Raw genomic sequence first — 13,168 nt, forward strand, 5'->3', positions numbered from 1 at the left:
TTATTTATTTTTTTGTTAATTTATTAATATATTCACACTAATTGATAATTTATATACTAAACTTGGATTCATTGACATCATACTTTTTAACACACTTTTCTTTTTTTCACACTTTACCATTACCTTACCTGTAATATCGCTGAGATATGTCTTTTTTATCTTGATATAAAATAATTTTCAAATATTTAATATTAAATTGGGCTCTCTCATCATGATTTAGAAAACTGTATTCTGTTCTTTCCTCAAACATGTATTTGGCATTCTGCTACATTTATTTATTTATTTTAGAAGCGATTGAAATTTTACTTAGATTTAGATAGATTTTTCAGCAGTTAGTTTTATACTTTGCATATTCAATCCTGAATTATAAATTTAAAATTAATATAATAAAAACTTGTACTATTGTAGCAATAATTTAACCATGTTTTGCTCTGGTATTGAGGATTTTAATTTTCTTCTGCTATAATAAATCAATGTTCAAAAAATTAGCTAAATTATTACTCCTGATCTATAGGACTGTTAACATTTCAAAAATAATTAACTCTTTAGAAGCTGGCTCAAACAGCTTTGTGCCAGAGGAATAGTTTCCAGATGCTATGTTAACACGTAATTGAAAAAGCTGTCTATCAGAATATTGCTTTTGCTATTTTTACTCTAAAATTACCACCATTATTAAGTATGTAAGATTAAACATCTCTTATGGCACGCCAGAAGGCAGAGGTAGATTTAACCGGTGCTAACTAGGGGATAAAAAAGATTTTCACCTTAAAGTTAAAACTTCAATTTACTCAATACAACAACGGTTACATGTGAAAAAGGTTTCTCATGTTCAGCATATGACAAGCACCATCTTACAATTCCAGCAACAATTTGGTCATCCCTTGCTGTAAGGGTTGGTCATATCAAAAATTGTTTCAGACAAAAGTTTTAGGTAATGTTTAGAGGACTAACGAACACTTTAAACCGATTTGATACTGTGCCTATTAAGGGAGGTATGATTTTTTTTTTGCCTTCAAAACCCCATTTTTTCCACCCCCTGGGCCAATAGTTGGTGATATTAAAAAACATTACTTAGCTAAGGCCCTTATCCAAAGAATAGTAGGAACTTCAAACAAATTCAATATTTACTTAATAAGAAAGTTATAGCGATATTTTGTTTTTTTTTAAACAGCCCTCACATTTCCACCCCCATGATCCAATTTTGGGTCTTTATATTTTATCTATCAATTTGAAAGTGATTGATGCAAAATTATGGCGATTACCATGTTCACAAGAAAGTGAAATATATTATATTTCACTATATACTATGAAATATTTATAAAATTTTGAAGTGACTGTGGTTTTGGGCTCTGGGGATATGAAATGCCAAGATATGTTGAAGTTTTCCAGAAGTCGAATCACAGTACCCATTACAATAGGTAGCTGCTTTCTTATGATGTACAAGACTACACTTCATTTACACTCATACATCATCCTCATTCATCCTCTGAAGAATTATCTAAACGGTAGTTACCGGAGGCTAAACAGGTAAAAGAGAGCTGCTTTCTTATGAAATCTACCTAAAAACAAAATCCCAGTGAGGCATGACATTTTTCATACACTACAAAATGTTCCATTTCATATTCCCATGCACAAGCTTCCAACTTATATGAATTAATCATTAAAAAAAACAATATTTAGAGCCAGTTAGACCATTTAAGAAATTAGATGCATTGACAGACATCCTCTGAATTAGACAATTGTCAAGAAAATTAATTTTAATCTGTGTAAACAAATCTTTGTATTTACACTGAACTGAATTACGATGTAGTTTGCAGGTTACATTGGAATGAGAGGCTAAACTGAATAGATTTCATCAAAATAAGACTGGATAAATATTTGATAAGAATTTATCAATTATTTATCTAACTATATAATGTTTATATAAAAAATTGCTGTGGTTGCTTATTGTAATTGATTCTGGATGTAGTAATAAAAAAAAAGAAATATATATATATATATATATATTATACATATTAACAATAACATATTGACCACTATGCTTATAAAATTTAATAATAAATGAAATAAAAAACACCAAAAGATGTTACTGTTTGTTTTTGTTCAGTACTCTGATTAGTCATCACAGACATGATTAGTTGTCAGAGACAAAACCTGAATATTTTGAATTCTACGAAAACATTAGAAAAATTGAAAAAAAATCTAGAATTAACTTATTACAATTTTTAAATATGCGTTTGCAAAAATTCCTTCAGTTAAAGGTAGTAAAACAAAGGTAGAGTAACTTACAATACATATCATTTTATAGAGATAAAAATATGAAGAAAAGGTGGCGTACAATTTTCTAATATAAAAAAATAATATGTATGCACTTTTTTTATTGTTTTTGATTTTTTTGTTTTTATAATCTTTTTATAGAATATTTTTATTATTCAATTTAATATATTTTTTTATAAATGATTGAGTTTAATGGTGGGAATAAAAGGAAGCTGAAAATGTTTAAAATTAAATGGCAATCAAAGGGTTTGGTTTGCTTGGCATGTCTCCCACCACCACCTCCTCATTCAATCGCCCTAAAGCATAAGACCAAATGTCTGTGTCACAAACGGCTACTAAGCCTCAAAACAGTTTAGCGACCTGTGTCCTAATTAGCTGCTAGAACTAACCTAAAAGTGTGAGCGGAATAAGTGTGGTACCATACACCACTCACTTGTGTGTCCCACTGCCCACTTGTCATATATCACTAAAAGGGGGAGACGTACCCCGTCAACTACTAAAACATATATGATTATCAATAATTAAATTTATCTTGTCAAAGACAGCAATTCGCTGCCACACCTTGGCTGTTGAATGCCAGCAAGTACCTGTCCACCATCCGCTTTGAGCCTTAATCTGGCTGGTAGCCAGCCATATCTCTCAGTTAGCTTCCTATAGCAGCACGGTAGGAGCCTATTCCCTTAAGAAAACTACTGATATCGGTAGGTATAACTACTGACATCAAGGAACTCCCACATGGTCTGAAAATGCAGCTCTTGCCACTTGTGAGTGGCCAATTTTCCCCTTGACCTCTAATTTCCAGGGTGGCCTGAGTTCTGGCCTCCCAAGAGCTGGGCAGTCGAACATCATGTGTTCAATTGACTGGACCTTCCTGCAGACGCGCAGCTCATCAGCTGCCAGGCGGAACTGAAACAAATATTGGTTTAAATTTACATGGTTGGAGAGCACTTGAGCTCCTGTTGCTCTTAAAAATTATGGAGAGGGGTACCATCTCCCCAGATCCTGTATAAATCTATACAAGGACCTTCCCTTAGTTGTGGTGTGCCATTCTTACTGCCATGTTTCTTCCATCACGAGATTGAGAAGCCTCCTCCGCAGGCGAGAGATGGACAACTGTTCAAAATTTAGAACTGGTGCATTGAGATCACTGTTCCGCTCCAGTACAGGCCCGGCTCAAAACCGCATCCCAAATGCCTTAGTCTCATGTCACTTCACAATTTTGACATGGCTGCCCCAACTTTCAATACTAAATCGATCGGGAGAGCCTTTCCCAAAACAGTGGTAACCTCGTAGGAGGTTGTTTTAAAAACACCAGTGCATACAATTAAGGGTCTGCGCTGGGCACTCCTTAAATTTTGAATAAGTGCTAGATTTCTTTCCAACCTATGGGCCACCTTGGTACACCGTGTACAAATGACAGCCCATAATCTTTTGAGAAATCCTCCTAAATTTGTGCAACACAGAGACGGCGACCGTTGCTACTTGTCTAATGTGGTTGTTCTCATCAAACAAAACGCATAGGTACTTATGAACTCGAACTCGGCTGATTACACAGCCTTTATACTTAATAAGGGGTTACACCTGTATGATAATTTGTTTGCACACTTGAGAAGCATAAACTTCGTCTTGGACACCGAAATCTTTAAATTTTGAATATCCATCCGGGTCTCTGCGGTTGACAAAGCCGACTGTGCTCGGTTTTCCAGCTGCGGTCCTGAATTACCACGAACTATCAGGAGACAGTCATCAGCGAAAGCCTGGGCCGTGACAGAGAATCCATCGAATACCAGGTTCACAGAAAGGGATCAAGAACGGAGCCCTGCGGGCTTCCCCTGGTGACGGACGTTTCCACAACTGCGCATCCTTAAACATAGCCTTGCGATTAGATACACAGTCTTGCACTACAGCCTGCAGGGCTATGGGAACATTGCGGCGTTCCAACTCATAGAGAACAGAACTCCAACACAAGGAAGGAAAAACTGCCCCTATGTCAATAAAAATTGCCAAAACTTATTTACAGTTGGCGCCTTCCACCTTGGCAAGAGCATTTAAGATGCAATCCTCGTTGCCAGCCCCTTTCATAAAGCCAATACTGGCCTCGATTTAGAAAACAGTTCATATCGATATCTTCCCAGAGCCGTTCCACAAACAGCCTTTCAAGCAATCTGCAGATTACCTCCCCGGAGGTTATCTGTCATAACCTCCCCGGAAGCGGAGGTTATGACGGCTCCAGGCACTCGCAGATCAGCGGACTGGCTACTACCCAAGGGGCCGTTCATTGGCCTAGGCCGCCGTAGGACCCTATCGCAACCAGTCTAGATGGTCTGGCCGAGTTGTTCAGCCATCAATTCCACCTCCTGCCTGTGCTCCATGCGCCATTCCAACCCCTGTAAGCAGCCCCACACGCGCGTCGCAGCCTGTCCTTATCCAAGCCCCTTAGGTTATAGCGACCTGAATCTGGAGCTCTTAGACCGCCTCCGTAAGATTTCAGGCTCCTCTACCCTCGTTGCCCTCGGAAAATCGTAGACCAATATTTGCGGCCTTCACTGGGCCAGCAATTGAGCCTTCAGCCCGTTCTTCTTAAGAACATCGGCCTCCTCCAGCAGCCTCTTCACCTGCTGCTCATTTACAACCTCCAGCACAACGCCATTGTCCCTTGTTTTCGTGACCCGGTATATTTGAAACTTATCTTTCCTCGGGTCCGGTAATCATATTGCTCCATAGCAGCTTTAAATGAAATAGCACCGACCAAAACGCCAGGTACTACGTTTTCAGCCTGAATGAAATTATAACAATCTTAAGACTCGGTGAGCGTTCACAATCTCTTTCCCGAGCAAGGCCCTCCATTCTTACACAACCGGATCGAGAAGTCAAAAGCTAAAAGCTCCTAAGTCATATTACCAGTGAGGTCGAAGCGAATTGCTTCCTGAACCTGCCAGAGGATCTTGAAAAATTCTTTGGCCTTATGAACCTACGAAACGGAGACACGATTTAACAAAAGAAACGTCCTTACTTAGCCGACAGTGGGACTATTGAAACACACTACACGGCTGTGTAGCCCAAACTCCCCTACAGCGCAGGTTGACTGACAGCCATTGATCATTGCCAGCCCCGAGTACATGAACGTACGCATGCTGTACTGTAGAAAGCAATTATCGCTACTGGTAGCAGTAAACACAAGTTTTACAGCACGGGGCCAGAGGCCGAGAAGCGATCCAAAGGGTTAATGAAGTATATTTAAGCAGATGTATTTTTATATTAATTTTAAGTAATTATCAAACTACAGGTGAGAAAGCTGTTCCTATGTTTAGCATTCTTTGTCGAGATTGTTTTTCTTATCGCTGCTTCTACGGTTCATAATGCTAAGATAATTATAATCTGCTTAATGATTACTATGGCTGCTGATGCTTTTTCTTGGTGTACTTTTGGGTAACTTACATCTTTTATTAATACTTAATATTCTTATTTGCAAACATTTGTTTTTAAATTAAATTTTTAATTTAAACAAATGTTGTACAAAGTATGTTGTTATTATCGGTTACTTATCTAAAATTTTAAAATATTTGAAGTATTTAAAATGATTTAAATATGTGGAGATTAGTGGAGCGATAATAGGATCGGTAAACTTCATATAAAATCAAAATTTTATTTTCCAGTCTGATGATTACATTGTTCCAAATGTAAGTTTTTAAGAAATACTTGCTACTATCAATTTATAAATCCTTACTGTTATCTACTAAACCACAGAAAATATTTTTGAAAATTAGATTAATCCATAATTTGTAATCACCATCTTTCTAAAAAAAAACCATATATCCAGAAAATCTGATTTATAAAAATTAAATAAATTATTCCACAATACTGATTTTATCTGAAACCTCTAGTAACAGAAATCTCTAATATAAATGAACAAGTATGGGTTTTTCTACATCTTTAATACCATTTTAAATTAAATGGCAGATGCTGCTTCCATGGATAATCTTTTTTTGGAATATATGTCCACAATCTAGTGGAAGTTTTTCATATAACTCAGATTATTACTTTTTCTTTTATGTGAAATATCATTTTCATTTCCATAATAAATAAATAATACAACAATTTATATACTTACTTTTAGATAATTTTGGCCCAGACACTGGGCTAAATATACCTGGGCATATACGAGTATATATATATATATATAATGTTTAATAAACATGGGTCTGAAAATGCTTTGTTAATGAGTTATTGCTATTGAAAGAATTCACCCAGATTTCTGCTTAGCTGCTAAAATGAAGCCCTACTGAAATTCTGAGAAGGTAAATAAAAGGTAATTTTTTTATAGTGGTTTCTTTGGTTTTTCACCTGAAAAATGTTTAAAAAACTGTTCCCAGAACTGTATCACTATTATTTTCTATGAATTAGGGTGTAATAAACAAAGAAACTGAGTTGAAAACACAGTTTTTTAGCTTTGGTATAAAATATCTTTGTTAAATTGTTAATAAAATAATACAATTTATTTGTTAAATTGATAAAAAATTTAGCTTGGAGAAAATTGATGTAAATTATCTACCAACATATTACACTAATATGTATTTGTCTGCCTGTAATATTATTTCTTAATTATTAGTGCATTAACTAATAATGCATTAACTAGGGGTGCTTGTAATGCTGTGTTTAATCTCCCAAAGAGCAAAGCTCTATTGGCAAAATTTTCAAACAGTGTTACAGTTATCAGAATCTTGCTTCAATGTCCTATATTTATCAAAGTTAATTTTCAGGAAAAAATTTTATTTAATTTGTGAAAGGTATTTCTGATTTATGTGTTATTTAAGTAGTTCATTTGCACCGATTTTAAAAAAAACTATAGATAGCGGTTAAATCGCTACAGTAAGTGATTTGTTCTGTAACAAAAGAGATATGCCGTTTAAGTTAACAAATCAGGAATATGCGTTCCAATATCCCGGTCGAAACATTCCTAACCAGCAAGTATTTGCAAATACTACAATCCTAAAGTAAAGCGAAACATTTAATGTAACATCTGAACAGGAAACAAATGTCAATGAGCAGATTTTATGTAAGATAGAGCAAATACAAACTAATACTAATAGATTATCTGCACGTTTGGGAATTCCACACAACATTATATATGGCGGACATTACAAAATGCAGGTCTCCATCCGCATCATCCTCATCTTGAAGAAGGTGATTACAATCTGCAGCTGAATTATTGTTAATGGTTAATACAAAACAATGTGCTTCCGTCGCAGATATTTACAGATGAAGCAAAATTTACATGAAATTGTATAAACAAAATACAAAACAAATATTTTTGGAAACATGACAATCTTTGTGAAACCTTTGCGACTAATTTCCAGCACTTTTTTTCATTAAATGTTTGGTATGAGATAATAATGTTTTAATCAAACCTCATATTTTTAACAGTAGACTCATAGGTAACGCGGTTATCTGAAATTTATTCAAAATGAGTTGTCAATACTTTTAGAGGATGTTCCATTTAATACAAGAACTGATATGTATTTCCAACATTTACTTTTTATTGGCTTTATTTACATTAATTTTCTCAGTATTAAATTCTTTATCGATTTACCAAGCATATTTTACATCAAAGCTGAAAAACATAAACAATGTTTTTCAACTCAATTTTTTTTTGTTTAATTACACCCTATTTTGTAGAAAATAATGGTTAGAGATCTGGCACCATTTTTTTTTTTTTTTCAATTTTTCAGGTCAGAAACCATAAGAAAGCACCAATTCACCTTTTAATTTACCTCCCTTGATTTTCAGTAGGGCTTCATTTCAGCGGAGGAGCAGAAATCTGGATGCTATATTTCATTAGCCGTAACTCACTAACAAAATGTTTTCAGACCCAAGTTTATATGAACTTTTTTAATATTTTAATCAGAGAAATATGCCTATGAAATTTAGCAGAATCCTCCCAGGATATATATGAGCAATTAATTATATGAAAAATAATGTAAACAAAAATGAACAGATAATATTTACAATAAACAGATGGGAAAAATAAAAAATAACACAAGTTTAATATGAATAAATAACACAAAAAATTGATTTAAAACGTGTAACATAATGATAAAATAGTCAACAACATTACAAAGGTTTATGCAAGTTCTGCATACCAGATGAATAAAACCACATAATAAAACATTTAATAAATAATATATGTAATAATACTTATGATGTATACAATTCGAGTGATATTTATAACATCATATGTAAAGATTAGAAGTTATGAAAAAGGAAAACTGGGTTTTTTGAATGTATCAGATCATTTGATTACAAATAAACACACAATATCAGACATTAGACAAACTTAAAAATATCAGAAATTAAAAAATGCAATATGGATAGGAATAATAAGTGTTTTGACATTTTAGGTATTACACAAATAAACAAGAATAAATTTAATAAGATCAACCTTTATACAGTATATGAGAATGACTGTATTATAAAAGCTGCACTAGATAGTATCACTACCTGTTTTGATGATAGCAGTGAGTAATTGATCTTTCAATAAGATAGTAGAGTAAATTCAGTAAAATGGATGGCACATGATTTTGCTTTACTTAAGTTTTTTGTTTTTATTTTTTATTAAAAAATTTTAATTATTTAATTTTAATTTAATTTTATTTTAAGCATTTGGCACTATTATTTATTCATTGTGGCAGCTGTACAAGTAAAAATTTCTCATGTAAAAAGTACACGTATAAAAATCTTATGAACATCTGCAAAATATAAATCTGAATGAGTAAGTTACAAATTTACTCTGTAGTCTGTTACAGGAACATTCAGTTGTGAACATCATTAATGTGAGGAAAGCAACTTGTTTAGTATCTGTTTATTTTTCATGCAATACAACTTTAATAAAGACCGACAGAAAATGTAAAGCATCTTTATGTATTTCTTTTTATAGTAAAACAATACATTATACGCACTTCAATTTAAAGCATGAAGAGAATGTATAGGAAGACACAATGCTCTGGTACACTATATTCATATAACTTGTGCATTTTTGTTAGCTAAACTGAGATGTATTGTAAAGCACAGAACTGATGAAGTATCAAGAGGTGTGAGGCTAATTTAAAAAATATTCAAATCGTATATAAAAATAATACAACAATATTTAAACATGCTAATCTTTTGTGGTATGTTTAAGTTTGCTTAATTATAAGAATTGGTTTATCAAATAAATATATATTGCAGGGTTAACTTTTTGGATATAGCAACACAATATGCTGCAATTCTAATGGGTATTTCTTGTACATTTGCATTTATACCAGGAATTGTTAGTCCTCTTCTTACTGGAATTATAGTAACTGATAAAGTAAGTCGTATTAAAGATATTTAATAACATATCCAAGTAGTATTTTCTGTATAATGTGTGTGCTAATTTGGTGTATTTGAGAATTCTGCATTCCAGATTTCATTAGATGACTTTGTCAATATCTCTTTGTCCTGTCAAAAGTTGAGGATTACTTTTACTTCTAACTAATACTTAATTTACTTTTATATTTTGATTAAACAGGAACACACATGCTCTGAAGGAAGTGTTTTTTACCTTTCTCATTTGCAGGCAGTATTTCTAAAATTGCATAATAACCAACCTGTTCGATTAAGATTTGCTGATGAAGCTATCTCCCAACTTTTTACTATTCTGCTTTGTGTAAATTCATTTTTATTCCCGGCCATATCACTACGTTTTAAAAAAAAATCATATGTATGGTGCAATAAATCATGCTGACATAGATAATTTACCTGATGAATTTATGATTACAACAATAAAATATTACACTGTATTAAAGAATTCATGCCTCTAGAGTATTTAAGCGCATAAGCACATCAGAATATTTAGTTGACTGTAAAGGATTATAAAGTAATATCTATATCCTATGTAAGTTTATCGTAAAAAGAATAAATATTTTTTTTAAATGTAAGATTTTTAAAACAAATCTCTAAGAAATAGGTAAAATAAAAAAAGAGATAAATGGGATTAAAAAAGTAAAAATTTACTCCAGCTAGTAATTGAACTTTGCCTTGTTCAGGCTGTAAGCCTTTGAGTTGTTGCTTTAAGGTAAGATTTGGAGAATGCTATAAACCCAGCCTTTTATTAGATGAGATACTAAAATTATATTTCATGAAACAATCTTGAGTTATAAAGAATCTTCATTATCAGAGCTGGCAGTTATATTTTTGAACTTTATATATCACATCCTAAAACTTCTAGCTAAAAGGTATGATTACACTTTTATTGAAATAAAATGACATCTAATAATAGAAAAATCCAAGTTTCTTGTATGATATTCACTTTCTGTAGTTATTTAATATAAAGCAGATTGAATTTTATTAATTAAATAATTCTTCTTTTATTTTTAATATGTTTTTATTTTTCATAATTGATTGTTCTTGTTTCTCTATTACTCTAAAAAAAATGTAATGCCCCATCATGCTTTTGCTAAGAACAAAATTAAATTGAAAAATCTACATATAATCATTAACCAAACTCAATAAACCCTACAGCCTTCCAGGCCTCTTGGCGTGAATAAAAGTACAAAATTTAGTGTCTTTTAAGATTCATTTAAAAAACTGATATTACAAAATTTAAAGCAGACTTCTAGCAAATGGATTTTGTGAGCTAAGACAAAGGCAGACTTTGGGATCATGCTCTGAAAAGTTAATGTAGACATATTTACCTATAAATTCCTCAAATGTAGTACATGAAAATTAAAAAAAAAAATTCAACAGATTTGTTTTTTTTTTAACAGAACTTACAAATTGTTCTGTTACAAAGATGTTTGTCTTCAAATTTGATCGCATATGATATTTTATTGGATAGTAAGAATCCAATTAAGTACAAACTGCTTAGGTTTTGGACTCATGACATAAAATCTGTATTGCATGCAGCCTGATTAAGCCATTATGTTATTGTATGTATAAATGAGTGAGTGTATATAAGTATTGTAAGTTTATGTATTGTATAAGCCATACAATATTAATCCACTGTGGTGTCAGATCCGGATTCACTTACGTGCTTATCACTAAAATTTGTCTATATCAATACAATCAATTTGCCTTTTCTTATATTTGCCATGAAAGTATCCCAAAAAAGTAATGAGTTGTTAATATATGTTTATATCATCCCTGTTGTACTCATTTTCCTGGATTATAAAGCTTATCTTATTTTTATGCTATTTTAGTATTTTTAAGTATAGTATATTAAAGCAACATTACTTCATCATTACATTTATTTTGTGTATTTACAGAAAGATTACGAGCAGTGGAAATATGTGTTTATTAATACTGGTTTTATATATGTGGTGGGTGCTATATTTTATGGAATATTTGGATCAGCTGAACTGCAGCATTGGGCAAAATCTGGTGATGACTCTACTGAAACAATTAATGCATAAATTTAGTTTTTTAAGACAACTGAAAAGCTATGAAAAGAAAAGTGGAGAAAATAATAAAACGTTATTTATGATTTATTCTATTAAATTTTCACTTGAGTTGTTTTATTTATTTTGCTATATTTACCCAAAACAACATTCAACTGCTTATTCATATGCTAACAGGAGGAACTTCATTTTAATACTGCACAAGTTCTCTACTCTTAAAAAGTATGATAAATAATTTAAGGAATTTTACTGTTTGAAAATTCAGTGTCTGAAAATTTAAAAAAAAATGAGCAGCAAATTAAATCAATTTTCAAGTTTTTTTTCTAAAGTAATCCACTTCTATTACACAGTTGTTAGAATGCCAGTAAGAGTCCGCACAGAACTGGACAGCACGGCAAATCAAGGAACCTTCAAAGAATCAAGGATACTTTCAAAATACCTCCAATTTTTTAAGACAAGATTTTTTTCTTCCCTTCCATTTGTGAACTTTCTTTTCTTTCTTTTTCCTGTTTAGCCTCCGGTAACTACCGTTTAGAAAATACTTCAAGGATGAATGAAGATGATATGTATGAGTGTAAATGAAGTGTAGTCTTGTACATTCTCAGTTCGACCAATCCTGAGATGTGTGGTTAATTGAAACCCAACCACCAAAGAACACCGGTATCCCACAATCTAGCATTCAAATCCATGTAAAAATAACTGGCTTTACTAGGACTTGAACGCTGGAACTCTCGGCTTCAAAATCAGCTGATTTGGGAAGACGCGTTCACCACTAGACCAACCCGGTGGGTTTTCCATTTGTGAACTGCAAGAATCAAATGCCCCCTTTTTCATCAAAAAGGTGGGTTTATGAATCATGCTGCTAGGTTGCAGTACTGACTTTAATTTTTCATAATTAATTTGTTAAAATATAATAAATACTTTAAATAAATATTTTAAGGAGTAGGAGTTTATTATATATCATACTTCTCTGAACTCCCTCTATAAATCATGAGACCTTACTGATTGTGAGGAGGCTTGAGTAATCACTGATACAGAGTAGCTGGACTGAAGATGCAACTATATCTGAGAGATATCTGTTGAGAGCCAAACTAAGAAATGATTCCTGAAAGAGGGCAGCAGCTCTTTCAGTAGTTGTCAAGGGCGAAGTCAAGGGGACGTTTAAGTCCTCCTGACTTTGCCCTTCGATTGAGTGATGTTGATATGGCTTTAAACAGCCATATCAACATCACTCCATCTTCTGAGTACTGCGCAGCTAAAAGTAATGGAAAACTACAGCTACTTTTTTCCAAGAAAAACTCTCTGCACTTTCATGTAACAAAGATGGAGGTGCCTGCCTTGGTAAATTATTCCAGAGGTAAACTAATCCCCTGTTCGGATCTCTGGGTGGGGACTACTAAAGAGAAGGGGTCACCTGAAAATTAAAAAAATAACATTCTAAGAGTTGAAGCGTGGTATGTTAGAAGTCTAAAAAAGAT

The 13,168-nt window shown here is 32.8% G+C and overlaps 1 protein-coding gene across 2 annotated transcripts in view; it reads left to right on the plus strand.

Moving 5' to 3' along the window:
• LOC142331531 (sialin-like) overlaps positions 1 to 11,802 on the plus strand; it is a 44,725-nt gene extending 32,923 nt beyond the window's left edge. For both annotated transcript variants that reach the window (XM_075377514.1, XM_075377515.1), the window contains one exon: positions 11,559 to 11,802. In XM_075377514.1, coding sequence (XP_075233629.1) covers positions 11,559 to 11,705 — 147 coding nt within the window. In that variant the 3' untranslated portion in view covers positions 11,706 to 11,802. The remainder of the gene's footprint in view (positions 1 to 11,558) is intronic.
• Positions 11,803 to 13,168: the final 1,366 nt, after the last annotated feature.

The sequence above is a fragment of the Lycorma delicatula genome, chromosome 10, assembly GCF_047948215.1.
Source record: "Lycorma delicatula isolate Av1 chromosome 10, ASM4794821v1, whole genome shotgun sequence".
NCBI lineage: Eukaryota > Metazoa > Arthropoda > Insecta > Hemiptera > Fulgoridae > Lycorma > Lycorma delicatula.